We start from the raw sequence: 18,757 nt of genomic DNA on the forward strand, positions 1-18,757 counted from the left end.
ATGTGGATAAAAGCTCGTATGAAATTCGTTACTCTTCCTCAAGCTCTGAGTCCAGCAGTGATGATGTAAAGAAGAGAGAAGATTCTGACTCGTCATTGAAGAGAAGAGTTGAAGCATGTAATCATAATGTTGATGATTATGTGGATAAAAGCTCAGATGAATTTCTTTGCTCTGAGTCCGGCAGTGATGATGTTAGTACATCTGTGCAAGACTCTGACGACAGCTCATATGCTCCAGAGCTGGAGACGGGTGTTGGTATTGCCAATCAGACTACACGAAAGACGGGGAGAAGCAAGAAGACATCTTCACCACCTACTAATAGTGATTCTGGAAGTTCTCTTGATGCAGATGTTGAAGTGGGGAGCTCTAATAGCGTAGAGTGGGTGAACCCAGTCCTAGAAGAAAGTGAAGAATTGGTTGAACTTTTTTGTTACAAAACTGATGCACAAGAGGGATTGAACGAGACATGCTCTAAGAAACCGATCAATGAAAAGGGCCAATCACAGGAATGGACAACGGGGCCAAAAGAGGTGGTTCCTGCCACTGACTCACACTTAAGAGATGGCTGTGATCATTGTCATGGTGCTAAGGAAAGAACGGAAGACCCACATGCTCGGGCTAAGGAAAAGACCGCGGACATGGCTATGGAAACGAAAGTGCCATCTGGACCAAAGGAGGCAGCTATTCCCTCACACCTAAGAGATGGCTGTGATCATAGTCATGATGGTGCTAGGGAAAGAACTGACTCGCATGTTCAGGCTAAGAAAAAGACCCCGGGCATGGCTAGGGAAACGAAAGTGCCACCTGGGCCAACGGAGGCAGCTCTTCCCTCACACTTAAGAGATGGCTATGATCATAGTCATGATGGTGCTAAGGAAAGAGCTGAAGACTCACATGTTCGGGCTAATAAGAAACAGACCCCGAAGATGACTAGGAAAATGAAAGTGCCATCTGGGGCAAAGGAGGCAGCACTTCCCTCACACTTGAGAGATGGCTATGATCATAGTCATGATGGTGCTAAGGAAAGAATTGAAGACTCACATGTTCGGGCTAAGAAAAAGACCCCAGGCATGGCTAGGGAAACAAAAGTGCCATCTGGACCAAAGGAGGCAGCTCTTCTCTCACACTTAAGAGATGGCTATGATCATAGTCATGATGGTGCTAAGGAAAGAATCAAAGACTCACATGTTCCGGCTAAGAAAAAGACCCCGGACATGTCTAAAGAAAAGGAGGCTACTCCTAGTTCCCAGTCAAAAGACGACCATGATCATAGTCATGATGAGACTAAGAAAAGAACCGAAGCAGGACAGGCTTCAGATTCACATATGCGTGTTGGCATAGCTAGTGAAAAGAAGGTCCTCCGCAGACCAAAGAAGGCAGCTACCGCCTCCCACTCAGAAGATGTCAGTGATCATACTGATGGGGAAAAAACTGAAACAGGTTCACGTAATAATTCTTGGACTGAGGCCATACCCATGGCTAGTGAAACTGAGGTGCCGAGGGAAGGAAAGAAATCATATCCAAAAGGAGTCAAGGGTAATGAAGTGATTATTTTTGTGTTTTATCTTATTGATGGACTAAACAGAATAAGAGAACAAGCAAGAAGATAATATATTACTATATATAAACCAGTAGATCAAAAAGAGTTGATTGCTCTTCTTTTCCTTCTCTGGTCAACATTGTAATGGAAGATTTTTGCTAATACTAAAATTGTTTTGCTTTCAGAGTTATGCAGCATGCTTGCAAATGCTGTATTGGGAAATGGACAATTTCCTACAGACAAGGAAATAAATGAAGAAGCTACGCAGGGACTTGCACCTCCAACTCCATATACTCTTCCACTGAAGTTCAGATTTGAAGATGAGGTACCCAAACCTGTGGAGAAAACGGAGTATGAGAAGGAGGTCGACAACTTATTTAACGACCTAGACTATTGTTGGGCTTTGGATGAAGTGCAACCCCTTGAGTACCCCAAGGTTAGTCTATCTTGGGCATTACTTGCTGAAAATTGGATCTCTATTTTAAGTCAGTGAAAGAATAACACAATTTAACCATAATAGTGGGATCCATTTCAAGATTCAAAAATAGTTGTAGTGTAGAACTGAGTTCCTTCAATATTCTAGCACCTGACTTTATTAAGTTGATTGTGGCTGAGATATCTGAAAATTAATCTATATCTTACACATACTTTTATTTTGAAGCATATACAGTATGACTTAACATAATTTTCATGGGTTGCAGGATAACGTAGAAAATGAAAATCCTCCTCGTGAAGAAACTCAACACGAAAGATGTTCTAAAGGGGAACATGACTTGGTCTTAGAAGATGATGAAGGATTAGTATGTAAATTTTGCCGTTTTCAGGCCCTTGGACCGAAGGAAATTATGCCTGAATGGGTTAGTATTTGCTCAGATACCTTTCTTAGATATCAAATTTTAATCAATATCTCTTATCTCCTGCTATTACCACTAAAATTTATCTGAATTCTGATTTATAAATCTCCCTCAGCTGGACTTGTGTTTAAATTGCAATTGATTATGTTTCTGCAATTGAGTTTCTTACTATTCACCTTATCGCAGGTGGAAATACCTTACAGGGACTCGGGAAGAAAACAAAGGCATGAAACAGAAGATCACTTCGAGTTTGATGATCTTCATATATCAACCAATGATGCTGATGCTGCTGGAGGCAGTAGTAATGCTACTGGTACAGTATGGAACATCAAACCAGGTGTAAGAGATAGTATGTACGAGCACCAGCGTGAAGGCTTTGAGTTTCTGTGGAAAAACCTGGCAGGAAGCATCAATCTTGATGAATTGAAGAGCACCAAGCCAGCTGGAGTGGGTGGATGCATCATTTCCCATGCTCCGGGGACTGGGAAGACGCGTTTGACGATGGTCTTCATCGAAACATACTTGAAACTGTTCCCAGGCTGCAGGCCACTGATCATTAGCCCAGCCAGCACTCTCCTGAACTGGGAAGAAGAGTTCGCGAAATGGAATGTCAAGTTCCCCTTCCATAACTTGAGCAATACTGAATTCTCTGGTAAGGAGAGCAAGGCTCTTGTTGGACGTATATCTCAAATAAAGAGGAAGAATACTGAAGCTATGCGTATGATCAAGATATTTAGCTGGAGCATGGTAGGCGGCATTCTAGGAATCAGCTACAGCTTGTTTGGGAAGCTAGCCGGAGAGGCAACAAAGAACAAGTTATTACGGAGAATACTGTTGGAGGCGCCTGGATTGGTTGTTCTTGATGAAGGGCACACGCCTCGAAATTCTAAGAGTAACATTTGGAATGTTCTCCTCAAGCTTAAAACTGAGAAGAGGATCATTCTTTCTGGAACTCCTTTCCAGAACAATTTTAGCGAACTCTTCAACACACTCCGTATAGTAAGGCCAGCAGTTGCAGATGTGTTAGCACAAGAGAAGATGTTTGCTGAAGCGGCCGTGCCAAAGATAACGTCGAGGAGCAGTAGAAACAAATATAAGAGGGAGCATGCACAGTCCTCTTTGATTTCAGAACGTGCTTTGCAGCATATAAAAGGTTGCATGTTGCCCTTCGTTAATCTACACACAGGCACCATCCTCAAGCAGAGCCTGCCCGGTTTGAGAGACTGTGTTATCCTTCTCAAACCCCCAGCACTGCAGAAGAGGGTGATTGAGACAATAGAGGACACCAGCAACTTCAAGAAAGAACATGAGGTTAGTATGCTATCCGTGCACCCATACCTGTTGATGAAATGTGTAACAACAGAAAGTAGAAAGACTGGGATTGACATGGCTGCAGTTGAGGCTTCCGAGCTTAATCCCCAAGAAGGCATCAAGACCAAGTTTCTCATGGAGCTAATTCGCCTCTGTATGGCTGTGAACGAGAAAGTACTCGTATTCAGCCAGTATATTCCACCTCTTATGCTTATAAAGGAGCAGTTGAAAGAAGTGTTCAAATGGGCTGAAGACAAGGAGATTCTTACTATGCAAGGGACGCAAACACAAAAAGAGCGGCAGATCTTGATTAATCTGTTCAATAATTCGGAAAATGAATCCAAGATCATGCTTGCATCGACCAAGTGCTGTTCAGAGGGGATAAGCTTGGTTGGGGCCTCAAGGGTGGTATTGTTGGATGTAGTCTGGAACCCCTCGGTTGAAAGGCAGGCGATATGCCGTGCTTATAGGATCGGGCAGAAGAAGTTCGTCCACACCTACCATCTTATGACTTCCGGAACAAAAGAGGATGACAAATACTGCAGGCAAGCTGAGAAGGAGCGTTTATCTGAGCTGGTCTTCTCATCTTCAAAAACCAACCAACAGAAACAGGCATCTTTAGCTATTGAGGACAGGATTCTAGAGGCTATGGTTGCTCATGAGGGTCTTAAAGATATGTTTGAAAAGATCATCAACCAGCCCAAAGAGACCAACCTAATTGAAACATTTGGTCTCATGGATTGAGCCAAGCTACCATTGTCTAGTTTCTTATTGTTTCAAGCCACTCTATTAAAGCTCTTTTCCAACTGTCTAGTTTCTTATTGTTTCAAGCCACTCTATTAAAGCTCTCTTCCAACTGTCTAGTTTTCCGATTCTTGCTGCAGCTTAACACATGCATATCTTCAGCATCAAATCCACATCGCCCAGCTAAACTTCAGCATATCTTCATCAGTGGATCATTGATACATTGCATTTATTCAACTGTTCATGTTTGTGTTTCTGTATCTAGCCACTATTCATTCATAATGCAAGTCTTTTGTTTTGTAAGTTTAGTCACGAAAGTTGTCGTCATTAACTCCCATTATTTATGCCTTATTCTATGTTATTTACCAGATAATGATTAGTATTTCATTTCATTGATACTTAAAAAACAGAGCTCGAGTATATTTTCCTGAGTATCTAGTATATAAACAAACTAGGCGTTTGTGGCCATGGTTAAAACTTAAAGAGAGGCGCAGAAATTGGGTGTTCAATTGAATCTTTCCATAAATTGGTTTCAGTATCCTTGGCGAAACAATATATCTAAAGACATGAATAGACTTATCCTCACTATCCCAATTTTAAATATGTGACCTAAAAAACAAGAAATGAATTTTTTCTACCAGATACAATCAGCACACCCCCTTTTCTCTCTAAATGTACTTGTCTATTCTAAATGCTTTGTTAGAGCCAGGAGGCCTGAAGTCCTCCACCCGCAGATTAGAGCTCGAACGCACCGCATCTAGTACAGAGTCACCTTTTTCTGATTTGATTGTGTCGAAGATACTTGCAAGGACATTGGCTGCAACCCCTGATTCTACAAGCTGCCCTTGCTCTTCTCCACCTTCATATATCAACCGACCGATATCAGAAAGTGAGATTACATTCTCAAGTATAATTTTGCCGAATATTCGACCAAGGAACTCTCCTGCTCTGGGGGCATCGTTCACTGCATCCTCTAGGACTGCAAGTACTGATTCGAACCTGTCCAAACAAAACTCAGTTAGAAAAAGATTGTATATATATTCTATTAGTTATAAGCACGAACCAGCATACCCTTTGATGAGTTGATCTTCATTTATCACCCTATCTTGAAGTTTCGAGAGGTTTATTAGAAGCTTCGTTAGTAGGTCCCTTTCCATGTCTTTCCTCTCAAAAGAGTCAGTAACCCATAGGGAGATCATAGTTGGATAAAAACTGGGAGCATTCAAATCCTTGACGCACAAAGCAACTTCCTTCTCATCCCTTGCACTGTAAACACAGCACATTTTCAGGTTAAAACAAACTCGAGAGTATATATTCTACCTTTCATATAAGAAGTCAATTTTGAAGATAGAGCTAAATAAATAGGTACAATATATTTTCACTCAAACTAAAAAAGGATAATTCTACTCCCATTTTTTACACTATTCTTTCCATATATTCAAGCGACTGGTTCAAAAATCATTCGCAATATCGTGCAACTTTCCTGGATCAAATTCACATGATACATCCTTAGAGAAAAATAAAGGAAGGGTTAAATCTAGCCTCTTAACATAAGAGGAGCCATAAGGCAAACTAAGCAACTTATTTACTTCATGTGTTTAGCATTCAATTTGATTGGGATACCATCATAGTTTCCCTCTTGCCAATGGATTTTTTTAAATGCATTGGGGCAGCATTAACTATATTCTATATTTGTAGGGTTCACGATTATACCTGTAGAATTCTTTGATTGCAGCAACTGACTTGTCGTGCAATTGCTCTTCTGGCCACACCTTATCTGAAGACACATCATTCATAATACTAGGATGGCCACCTTGAGGAGAAGGAGAAGTAGGTAGAGATCCATCAGAAGCATGATCATTTCGCTCTTGAGGATGAGATTGATCAAAAGTTGGTGGCGCAGCAAATCTTTCTTGCATATGCCTTGGCATTAGATCCTGTCTTTGGCCATAAGCTGCTCTTTCAGGGATAGAACTAAAGCCATTCTGGCCATGTCCCATCCTCCATCCATCTCCAAGACTTTGCATCTCAGCGGAAGGAACATTGGCTGCCAATGGCTGCCCTGTGAAAGCCATTCCTCTTGCAAGACCACCTTGGGGCCCAAGAGTAATGAAATCATCACCGAGTGGTCTTTGGGGCAAAGGAACGGACGAATGTCTCTCATCTGTCCTCACATCCTGGGAACCATAACCTCGTAGCTGTGGTGGGGCACCGCGGAAACCACTAATATGGGAATTTGGCGAGGATAACATACCAGGAGACCTTGCACCAAAATCCATAGGAGGACCCCTTCTAGAAGAATTACCCATGCTTGGAGTGCGACCCAATCTACCAACTTGTGCACGCTCCTGAGCAGCATCTCGATGTACCTCCTCAATCTTTTTCGGACCTTCAACTTTTCTTCTTTGCTGCCACTTATTCTTCCTTAGATCAATAGCATCTTTAAGCATAAATCTGACCCTCGATGAAAGCTTCATATTATTGGATAACTGTGCCATGAAATTGTAATAGGCATCCATATGTTCTTTCGCTTTTGGGTGATCAATCATCCCTCCAATTGTACTCATCAATTTGCACAAAGCCTCGATGTTTTCCTCGTCGGGATTCTGATATTGACCCAGCAACTTATTTATGCACTCATGCATTATCCTCTCAGTCAACATTCTCTTCTTGTAAAGTTCTCCAATGAGTCTAATGTTCCCTAGCATACGTCTTCGAGCACGGAGTCTTTTCTCCTCTCTCTCTTCTGCTGTCTGTTTAACTTCACCTTCTTCTTCAACTTTATTTGCCTCTTCTTCCTCTCTTTCTCCCCTTTCAAATTCCTCCTGGCATTTGTTTAGGAGTAATCTCTTAAAAGTAATTTTTTCATTGTCCACACTAAGATCCGGTAGTTCTGCAGCAAGGTGAAAGCAGAAGTTGGCGTACATCTCACAGAAGGTGGGCTCCATCAAAGCCTTATCAAAAATCTGTGAGATCACTCCAGACAGTGTGATAACATTGTCAATGTTGACTTGCTTAACTTGTTGAAACAGCTTTTCAAAGTTTTGAGGGGTAAGTTTGTTTAAGATGCCCTTCAATTGCCTCTGCTTGGCTTCTTCCTCATCAGAAACCTTACCTACCTCATACTTATTTTCAGCTTTGTGCATCACCTGCATAGGTGTTTGAGGATAAGGCATCATATCTTTCGGAAACCCAGCTCCACGATGCCACCTATCAGAATCAACATTATTTCTTTGTAGGCCACCCTGAGGACCAAGGGACTGCATTGGTCCGGAGAGGATGCCCCCAGCATATTGAGGTGTCTGTGCCCGAGGATTCCTTAGAACACCATTATTACCTCCTTGACCAGGTCGAAACCCAACAGCATTATTCATATAACCACCATCATTCCACATAGGAGGCACAGGGAATTTATTCCACTTGTCCTCGTCTCCCAAGCCACTTCCCCGACGATCTGGTCTAGAGCCTCCGATATGCCTGTCAACACTGCGTCCAGGAGTAGGGTATGATTCACGTGCAAGATTGAAACTAGAAAAAATCAGACTATCTGCAATGTCTGATGTAATCTCAAAACCTTCTGGAAGATCAGTGCATAGCTCCACAAACTTGAGGAGAAAGTCCCTGGAGTACTTTTTAGTTGTCGATCCATCACCATCATCATTATCTTCATTTTCATTTCTTGAAGTTCCTAACTGTGGAGAAGAAATCTCAGCAGCATCTTCCCAATCATCTGGCTCAACTTTATTTAAAGCAGGTTTTTCACATGCCGCAACATTCTCCTGAGATACACCAATAGATGTTTTGTCCTCGCTAATACTTGAAGGCTTCTCTGAGGCCTTTGCATTAGTTATAGTCTCCTTTTTCTCTTCAGGACCCTTGTATGCCATATAAAGATCAGAACTTGTACTAGCAGCTTCTGCTTTTCTATAAAGCTCTTTTTTCTTCTTCTTACCCTTGGGTGCAGCACCTTTTGCAACATTTGCATCTGAACCTTTTTCTTTGACACTGAATGGAGATGGAGAAACTAAGACACCTGTACTACTAGCCATAATTTCATTTTTGTTTAATGCAGTTACTGGCACAGAACTCTCAAGTTTTTCTCCACCAGATATGTCAGCAGGCACTGCTAAAGTACCTTCCCTCTCAACATCATTGGAACAATACCTTGATAACTGTTCTGACTTTTCACGTGTATGTTCTGATGAGCCACTATTGATGGATGCTATTTCCTTATTAGGGTTTTCCTTAAGTTTACCAATCTTTTCGGGAGATTCCAAAGTAAGAGACTTCATGGAGTTTTCCAAACTACTTTCAGCCGATATTGCTTCTGCTTGCTCAAATCCCCTAATAGCTTCAGGCTCTGATTGTGTGCTATCTATAACTACCGATCCTAAACCTTTAATTGTATTTCCAGACTTTTCTTCTATAGCACCCTCGCCTGTTATGCTAGAAGCCTCAGAAGAAGAAGCTACAGCTGTTAATAATGGATCCTTGGCACTTTCAGATGGTATATGTTTTGCTTCAGTTGTTGCAACATCAGGCAGTTGTGAAGGAAAATTTGAGAGAGAAGTATATGGGCTGAGATCCTGAAAAATGTGACAAATCATGCTCGTAACTCAAAAAAAAAATCTTGAAGTGTACAACCAACCCAACATATTAAATAAATGTAATGAATAGCAATCCATGAATTACCTGCTCCTGCTGGCCTCTACTGCCTGGTCTTTTAGGCATATCCTTGAGGGAGTCAGGGTGTGATACTCCTAATCTAGAACCATCAGAAGATCTAGTTGATACTGATACAGAAACATCCATGGCAGTTGAACCAGAAGCCGAATAAGGTACATCCCTCTCCACTGTCACAGGACTTGATGAGGTAACTGACACATACGATACTCCCAAACCAGCCTTTGGCTGTGAACTAGAGCTCAAAGAAGAAATTGGAAGTTCGGCCTTTAGCCTTGAAGGCTTTGAAGCCTCTGCTTTCCCAACAGAAAGAGAACCTGAGAGTGGAAGAGGATCTTTCTCTGCATGCGAGATAATAGGTGATTTCACAGTCACCTGCAGAAAATGATACAAAAGCCAATGATAAATCATTAAATTTTGAATGTTGTGTGACTTTCTAATACCACTAAAATATTAGGATGATTAAAGACTATCTCGTTGAAATGTTCTATACATCTGCTCATTCTCAATGCATTTCTTTAGACAAAGACTCCATTTAACTTGGATTAAATTGGATTAAATGAAGTCTTAAGAGGGGTGAGAGTAGCAAACCTGGTTATGGAGCCTTGGCGGGTGAGAATTGGGAGGAACATGAGTGCTACCAAGTGGAACAGAACTTGCAGGAGGATAAAAGTGGGGAGCGGCATTGTAAGAACTGAGATGAATATTCATCGGCACATTAGGAGGAAATGAAGAAATAGGCTGTGACTGAGATTGCGCACTAGGTTGTAACCTTGGAGCTGGTGAACTATCAAGCCTCAATTCTTCATGAGTTTCTGGATGAGTAATCTTCACAGTTTTGCGAGAACCATTGTATTTTACAGGTGCTTGCTGAGGAAACTGTGGGGCCAAGCTCATCCCCATGTTACCCAATTGAAGAGGTAGCTGAGTACCAATTTGTGGGGAAAAATTTAATCCCTGTCCCTGATGCATCATTGCTTGAGGCTGCATTGGATGTGGCTGGATACCTTGAACAAACATTGAATGCTGGACTGATGGATTTCCTAGAGGTAGGGCCATTGGAATTGGCATCGGCCCTGACAAGGCTTGAGACTGCATTTGTGGATTCGGACCACCAAACTGAACATTTATCTGTTGTTGGTGGAATGGAAATTGCATGGGTATTTTAGGGATAGGGTGTAGTGCAGGCCTCTGAGTTTGAATCCCAGGTTGTGCAGCTGAAACTTGGCCATCCCTTTTGGGTCTAGATGCTAAATGAGCTTCACCAGAATTAGGTTGGTCACGGATTCCTGCATCCTTTTTGTGAAAATGCTGCTTGTGGATTGATGGAGTTGGCAAAGCAGGATCTGTCCTTGAAGATTCATAACGTGCCTGTAGAAAAAAAATTTATAACCCATCATTGTTCGTCAATAAAACAGGTATGATATTAAAGGCAGATTATTAGCAACTCAAAATTGTATTTAAAAAATCAAATCGTTAACATGATCTTAAAAAGAGAAGGCATCAAATCACAAAAACAGATGATCAGGATCGGTGGATAAAGTTTTCAATACTACATGTTTTGGAGAAACCAGGGGAAATAAAGAAGGACGTGATTAGTTTCATTTTAAGTTCTTCAATGTATACACTACTCTTATAGGCATAAAAAAGATCAAAAATCAAATCACTTCCCTCCTAATTTAACATCCCATTTTCATCTCCATCATGCTACACAGCACATCTGCCAGAAAGATACAGATGAAGTACAGAAATCTACAAAATTCAGAGCAGAAACGTGCTTTCTAGTACTTAAGGTTTTGTTACAATTTGTGATCCAACAGCTGATTCTTTTATACAAGTCCAAAGCTACTACCTCATGCTAGCTAATAATACTGATAGGAGAGAATCTCAAACCTGATCTTTTTTCTGCTCATCCAAATTTGGTGGTGCAGAGCTTGTTCGAGCGGGTATCTACAGTGCAATTTCTATTCTTAACAACTAGATTGTTGGACAATAATAGAGTGAAATGGAAAATACATAAATACTTCATTCATAGTATTTCATAAAGATGCATTTGATTGCATAATACCTGCATTACATTCGCAATAACAGTACCTATGGACCCAAACTGCAAGGGATACGACTTAGATGCATCTCCTGAAACTAAAGAATAAAATAACAATAAAATAGTCAAACACAAACATAGACAGAAGGTCTTTACATAATTACAATAGTGGACCAGAAAAATATGCACTGAAACAAAGGTAACAGCTTAAATGGATATAATGACCAGCATGACATACTTTCTCCAGGTGTCGCTGGGGCCTTGGAGTCAGATGAAACATTGGACGGTGCAGCTGCCAACGAAACATTACTGGATGGAGATTTAGGAACAGGTCGGGTAGTCTTTAGAGAGGCTTCAGGTACTGCTACAACAGGACACAAGAAACCCAAATTGAGAGCAGGATACCAGACAATAAAAGATTCAAATTAGCTTCAGTTTTCTGTAACCCCAATGAAGGCTCACCTTGCATGAGGGAATAAAAGTAGCCATGCATGATCTTTTTTTAGAGAGGAGAGAGAGTTCTCAAAAAAATCTATAGCATTCTCAACCTAGCTCTCGCTCGTTGTCCCAAGGGTGGAATTTTTAAATCAGAAAGAATGTTTTTACCAAAACAAAGACAAATATACTACGTACTTTGAGCTGGCTGCAGTTGATGAGCACCATTATTTACAGCATGTACGGCAGATGAATCGCCAGAATCCACATTCCATGGTCCCGCTCCCTGCTGCGCTACTGGTTCATTGTTGTTATACTTCTTAAAACTGCACCTCAGATGAAGAACAAATTAAGTCCAATTCATCATCTTGCCTAAACAATAAACATATCATGCAGAGAGCCTGAAACCCTAGGTTGTCCGTTGTAAATGGACGACAGAATACTTCCATTTTGATTCACATCGACAGCCAATTAATTTCTTTTCCAAAAAATACAATAATATTCAGTAAATTATATGGAGTACATAGATAGAAGTACATGAGGCGAAGCATTAGTCCAATTTGCAAATACAAGAAACAAGACTAAAGTTTCAGTTTTATTCAAAAATGGCGGACCTGCGATTAGAAAGATTGGTGGAGGCGGAGGAGGCGCCACCACCACCCTTAATGGAAACGCCACCGGAGTAGTGACGCTGCTGATTGGAGCTGCCGGATCGGCCGGTTCTCCTGTACTGTACAGAATCGCACCTCTCAGCCCTTGATTGATTCTGGTTCATAAATCCTAGTCTTTCGGATATAAGAAGACAAATGAAGAAACCGCTTTCCCGGGAATTCAGAACACTCCCTTTCCCTATTGAGATCCGCCGATCAAATCAAATCACACGCATCAAAACCAATGATTTTCTAAAACGCATTCAATCGAGAGGAAATGGGGGGAAAATCTAAACGGCGATTGTGCAATAAATGTAAAGATTATTGTTGCATTACTAATTAATTACTCCGATTGCACTTTACCTGGAGCGGGTGGAGAGGTATTGGGGTTCCTACTCTCATGTAACAATGGCGGGAACCATGACGGGACGACGCCGTAAGAGATTATACAAGAGCGGCGGATGAAGACGAGGAACAAAAAAAGTGAGTGTTTTAGTGATAAAATTCAAGAGAGATTGTTTAGCAATAATAGGACTACTATTCAGAATACAAAAAATATTTTAATATTTTCTGGACTCTCAGTTTTCGTATAATCATTGACAAATTTTCTTTATTTTTACTTTTTCAGTTTGGTTGATGTAACAAACTGCCTATGTAATTGTCTAGATGTAGGAGTGTTTGTAGGACGACTGCATCTATAATTTATGGTCTTATATAATTCACTTAATAGTATTATGTATATTTATAGTTACACATATTTTGGAAAGTGCATGTATACTTACTTTATATAAGCATGTTATAAAGTTTGATTCGTTTTATAGTTGAGTATTTGATTCATCGGTTATCGGCTAATCAACATTGATAGATTGGATGGTAAACCAACATTTTAATCGTTTTAGTTTTAATTATCTATTAGAGCTATAATTTTTGGTTGAGTTGATAAATCAATTATGTTCGATTGAAACTGAAACAGTCATAACCTATTGGAATATCTTAGTAATTTAGTTTGGAGAAAATATCTGAAAAATAATGGATGAAATATATGGAAAATTGGTTTAGGAGAGGTGACGTGGGAAACTAAAAAACTAAAAAACTCTTTATTTCTCAAACTTTAAGACCGTAGAAAATGGAATAGGCTTTATTAGCATTCAACGAATTTCACAAAAAATAAAATACTAAATTCATATATAAAGTGACAATAATCCACACTTGTATAAATCCACCCAACCCCACAATAAGCTAAGTAATCAAGTAGAATAAAAAATACAGACATCTATTGATGATCATAGAGAAAATGGCTTTGCATATACATCAAAAGGTTCACAAGCAGTTAGTTGCGGTTCCTGCAACCAAAACAACAATTCAACAAGTTATTAGAATTGCTCAACCATTTATTGATACTCACTGTAAAATATAAATCATCAGTATCATGTAGTAGTATATTCTAAATTCAGATCCAAACAATAAAATGTGCCATTAGATATGAGTTTAGATTCAAATCTTTAATTAATTCACCATTTGAATCTGAATGGAACAACAATCCAACGCAAGATCTCATGATGCCCTCGTCATAAATCACAAATCACAAATCGGAAAGTTTCTACAAATGTTGTATTTTCCCCAAGTCTTAGCTAGCAGAGTCGAAAGAGGAGATCTAACAGGAATTACTTTAAACAATTCTTCGAAGATGATGTAGTTTCAATTGAGCGATGACCGGGAATTACTAATCCTGATGCTAAAAATGAATTAGTGAAGTGAGATTCATGGATAATGTCTTCAAGTTCCAAAGTGAATTTGGAATACCTATGTGCAGTTCAGTATGGTCCGCACACTGATCACCAACCAGTAGGGTGGTAATGAATCTAATGATTTGAAAACCTTATTCTTACATGTATACGCAACACTGGGGGGAGTACTATTATATAGTATATGTGAATATAGACAGTTTCAAAGAAGATGACAGTACCTGTCTCAATCCACCAGTGCTTAAGCTCCCCCCTGTAAGAAGCATGGTCAGAAGAGATGTTACTGCACCACCTCCAAGGGATGGACCAGAACTTCCAACATCACGAATTGCAGTGCGCATTGCACTTAGGATGCTCCCGTATGTGGTCCCATGACCACGTTCAATAGCTTGGATGAAACAGAAAGTCATGGCACCAGTTGAAGTAATTTTTGATAAAGCCTATTGAACAAAATTACCTCTTAAACTTAAGTTTGTATTCCATGAAGATTAAACATTAGTTTTCCCATCATCAACGAAAAACTTACAGATGTATCAGCTGAAGTTTGATCATCATCACAGCCACTGAAGGAAATAACTTCCCCACCATTTGATCCTTTCCACACTCCGGATCGAGGACGATGGTCCTCCCATATATATTGCCCGCTCCTATTATTAAATGTTTCCCATGATGAATACATAGCAAACAACTATTATAGAATAATTTCTGACAAGGGGACCATCAACAAGGTCCAGTTCAGGAATATGATGTTTCTCAACATTAAAGATTATGTCTCATAAATTATTATTCATCTGTGGCAAGATACCTCCACTTGGTGATCATGCCTGATGTATGACAGAAGATCCGCAAGTATTTGTATAAGATAAGTTCATGAAAGCAATGTGGATTTTACAATTAAAATGATAAAACAAACAAACGAATTATTTTAAATAAAGAATACTCCCTCCGTCCACGAATAAGAGTCCCGTTTTTCCATTTTGGTCTGTCCACGAATAAGAGTCCCGGTTCATAATTACCATAAATGGTAAAGAGACCCCACATTCCACTAACTCATTTCACTCACATATCATTTAAAACTAATATATACAAGTGGGACCCCTATTCCACTAGCTTTCTTCCACTCACTTTACTTAACATTTCTTTAAACCCGCGCCATTTAGAAATGGGACTCTTAATCGTGGACGGAGGGAGTAAATAAGAATCACCCTACTCTTCAAGACAGCCAATTGGAGGTCATAAGCACTCTTCAATGAAGATCTAGTTATGCAAAAGACCCATAGTGAAATCATAAAATAAGTATTTGGTGCCTTAGTGATAGCAAAAAATGAAGATGGAAACTTGAAAAAATGCTTGCATTTATTAAACGAGTTAATGGAACTTTTGTGGTATATGATTGACAAAAGATGTTGGTAGTTTGTGAAACCTTCCTTTTTCTTATTATTTTCAAATTACATCATGTTCATATCTCGTTAGTTTGAAATCCTGCATTCTAGAGAATATATTCTTTAGATACTTGCATAATAATTACCAACCATATCTAAGATGATAAGATAAAGATACTTGCATAATAATTACCACCCATATCAAAACAAAAGAAGGTTATAAGGAAGCACCTGCTCATCCTGCAAAGAAATGGTAAATCAAGAACCGTTCCACTATGACAAGCATCAATGATAGCATGTAGCTTTGCACCACGAGGCAGAGTTCTGACAACAGATGCATTAATCTCATCATCAACAATCATACCCTGTGTTTCAAAATCAAGTGGACATAATGTCTCATCATATCCATCAACTTCATCCCCATTATAATTCCTTTGTCGAGAACCATGGCCAGAGTAATGTAAGACCAAGGAATCTCCTGGTTGACATCCCTGCACCAGCCAAAACAGCGCCATTCGCATGTTATGCTTGGTTGGGATTCTGTATGGATCAGTTTCTTCTTCTGCAATCAATTTACATAAAACGTCAACTACCAAAAATGGCCTGGAATGTAAATTGAACACCACAAAAATGGAAAAGCTATTCAGTTACTATTGAAATTTATGTCAGGAAAGAAGTTCAAGAGTAGACTAATTGAATACTATCGCTGGGTTACAAAACCAGCCTTTTTGTTTATCAATGAGAGTCCCCACAATCATATTATTTGTGTTGAGTGTCTTCGCCGGGAGGAGAACAGTAAAAATCGGAACTCAATGAACCATCAGAAATCTTATTCTTGTTACTCGATAATGAGCAGTTCAAGCTCAACAGAAATTATTTATTCTGTGTTCAAGATCTATCTAGATAACTTATCTAGATAACTCAATGGAAGCTACCACCAGTTGAAAGAGAGAATACTTAAAACTGGATGCAATAGCATTTGGCCAAAACTAAGTACAGCATTCCTATTAATTATCCTCTAATCCATATCCTATTATTTTTACTCTAATCCATATCCTAACCTCAAACAAGGAAAAAAACTTCAGAAAATTAAAAATTTAAGCTGTAGGCATGCTGGTCCAGTAGGATCAATACCTAGTTCTTCTCTATGTTTCCTTAATCAGAAAGCTGTATTTGGCAACACATCACCGTTAAAGATTTTCCAGTTTATAAAGCAGATATATTTTGCCCGTACAGTACGCTTAGCCATCAATAAAATCACAGCAAAGTGAAAGCCCAAAAAAGTAAGATTTTACAAGAAAAAAATTTTAAGCATATTCTCATCAGGTCAGCTTCCAATAAAAATCATGAAAGCAACAACAAAAAAAGCAAGTAGATCATTACTGTCAGTTTTCCCCTTACCAGTAAGCATGAGAATTGAAGATTCTGGAAATCGGAACTTATTCATGAGGAGATGTTTCATACATTTAGCATCGTTGATGCATCCTTTCAGCTCGTGGCGGGAGAACTTGTAGGATATTCCGATTATCACCGCCTTCTTACGGCCGTGAGGGTTGGGCGGCGGACCCGGCGGAGCGTGGGAATAAGGGGACGGCTGAGGAGGGGACGGCGAGGCAGGGGGGTATGGAGAAGTATGGGCAGGCGGAGGCGCGTGGCGGGGATCGGCGACGGAGGTGATTGCCTGGCAAATAGCGCATCGGATCGAAGGCGCGCCGGGCGGCACCTGCAATTGTGTGCGGCAATTAGAGCAGGTGATGAGCGGATACATAGTTGCCGGAATAGGGGGAAACTGACGGCCGGTTGAACGGAAATATCGAGGCGGAGGGAGGAATTCTGGTGAGGATTTGAAGAGAGGGTGGATTTGTATTTGAGAATCAGGCGAGAGAAATCAATACGCGTTGGATTGTGCTGACGACTTTATTCCTTTTCTTCCGTTGAAAATACTAATAAATCTTGCTTTGCGACTTTTGCCGTATCAGGGGATGATCTAGACAGATATATGTAGGGCTGACAATTTTTGACACGACACGATAACACGACATGAATCGGCACGAAATTAGAGCATCCGTAATGGTTAATAGGCCAGCCATTCTCTCCTCTGCCACGTCAGCAACACTAAAAAAACCACCTGCCACGTCAGATTTAGGCCAGCCCATAGGCCAGCCGCAATAAAAACAATTCAAAATATACTACATTTACGGAATTAAAATTGCGATATACGGAATTAAATTTACGACACATATACGGGAAAAATAATCCATTCCATTAAAAAAAAAAAAGTACAAAGATTTTTAAAAAAAGTACATGAAGTTTGGGTTAGAGCTTGTCGTGTTCGTGTCCTTATCGGGTCGACCTATTAAGGACACGAAAATTTCGTGTCGTGTTCGTGTCGGGTTCGTGTTATACATTAACAATGCGTGTTCGTGTCGTGTTCGTGTTATCCGTTAACACATAATATTTTAATATTATTATTCTTATTAACACATAATATTTTAATATTGTATTATTATTCTTATTATTTTCATTTTTCAATACTTATTTTCGTGTCATTAATGGGTTCGTGTCGTGTTGACCCGAAACGGTTCGTGTCGTTAATGGGTTCGTGTCGTGTTTGTGTCCGAGGGTAGCGGGTCGTGTTCGTGTTTGTTGTTATCGTGTTCGTGTCGTTATCGTGTCGACACGATAACGACCCGACACGCACGATTTGCCACCCCTTATACGCCTACTACTAATTTAATGTGAATTGTTATTATGGTAATAATACAAATTTGATATAAAAAAATAATTATGAAAAATATATAATTATAATCATTAAATATAATAAAAAGTTTACATATAAATATACTTAAATTCGAGATATCCTACATGGGTAAGGTAATAAATCTATTATAATTATAATTTTATTATCATAGTGAGTTTATATATATCATGAATTTTCTATAATTATAAATCTCTATTACTATAATTGTCATCTATTATATCATTATATAGAGTAATAATTATTGTCCAATTTTTTTTCTTTTTTCTTATTAAGTATTTTGACTAACGAACGGAATGCTTATATTTAAATTTATCTAATTGCATCGGTTTTTTATTAAATCAGTGTAAATACATTAATGCCTACCACATAATCTTCTTTCCTACTTTCGGCTTGTATATTGTAATCACAGAGAAGTTGAGAAGAAACAAACAAAAAAGAAGCAACAATGACACGAGAAAAATAAATAAAGAAGCATAAGAAGAAAGCGTTTCGCTTAACAGAAACAGTTAGCGTGTTTGCAATGAGTTTTATGACGATTAGGAGCGATTATACGATTATAAACCAGTGGATTAGGTGGGTGCAGTTGTTATTCTTGCCTTTAGGATAAA

General features: G+C 39.5%; 3 protein-coding genes across 4 annotated transcripts; 1 reads left to right on the forward strand and 2 right to left on the reverse strand.

Annotated features, from left to right (window-relative positions):
- On the forward strand, positions 1 to 4,549 carry LOC125195314 (SNF2 domain-containing protein CLASSY 3-like). Its single transcript, XM_048093481.1, has 5 exons — positions 1 to 65; positions 152 to 1,536; positions 1,726 to 1,976; positions 2,242 to 2,397; positions 2,581 to 4,549. The coding sequence occupies exons 1-5, from the start codon at positions 1 to 3 to the stop codon at positions 4,447 to 4,449; spliced, it is 3,726 nt and encodes a 1,241-aa protein (XP_047949438.1). The 3' UTR covers positions 4,450 to 4,549.
- Positions 4,550 to 4,936: 387 nt separating this feature from the next.
- On the reverse strand, positions 4,937 to 12,760 carry LOC125193672 (eukaryotic translation initiation factor 4G-like). 2 transcript variants are annotated; one of them, XM_048091514.1, is made up of 11 exons: positions 12,625 to 12,760; positions 12,226 to 12,460; positions 11,810 to 11,937; positions 11,415 to 11,537; positions 11,201 to 11,274; positions 11,026 to 11,082; positions 9,724 to 10,503; positions 9,142 to 9,507; positions 6,163 to 9,035; positions 5,521 to 5,715; positions 4,937 to 5,448 (listed from the first exon to the last, which is right to left on the reverse strand). In XM_048091514.1, exons 2-11 carry the CDS (start codon positions 12,384 to 12,386, stop codon positions 5,118 to 5,120), a joined length of 5,088 nt encoding a protein of 1,695 aa, XP_047947471.1. In that variant the 5' UTR covers positions 12,387 to 12,460; positions 12,625 to 12,760; the 3' UTR covers positions 4,937 to 5,117. The 2 variants fall into 2 exon arrangements, with proteins under 2 accessions (XP_047947471.1, XP_047947470.1); XM_048091513.1 differs by having other exon boundaries at positions 11,415 to 11,540.
- A 657-nt stretch (positions 12,761 to 13,417) lies between these two features.
- On the reverse strand, positions 13,418 to 17,299 carry LOC125196707 (metacaspase-1). Its single transcript, XM_048095319.1, has 5 exons — positions 16,790 to 17,299; positions 15,620 to 15,950; positions 14,533 to 14,653; positions 14,228 to 14,446; positions 13,418 to 13,604 (listed from the first exon to the last, which is right to left on the reverse strand). Exons 1-5 carry the CDS (start codon positions 17,154 to 17,156, stop codon positions 13,545 to 13,547), a joined length of 1,098 nt encoding a protein of 365 aa, XP_047951276.1. The 5' UTR covers positions 17,157 to 17,299; the 3' UTR covers positions 13,418 to 13,544.
- Between the last annotated feature and the right edge of the window lie 1,458 nt (positions 17,300 to 18,757).

Source organism: Salvia hispanica, chromosome 6 (genome assembly GCF_023119035.1).
Source record: "Salvia hispanica cultivar TCC Black 2014 chromosome 6, UniMelb_Shisp_WGS_1.0, whole genome shotgun sequence".
In the NCBI taxonomy this organism is placed as follows: Eukaryota; Viridiplantae; Streptophyta; class Magnoliopsida; order Lamiales; family Lamiaceae; genus Salvia; species Salvia hispanica.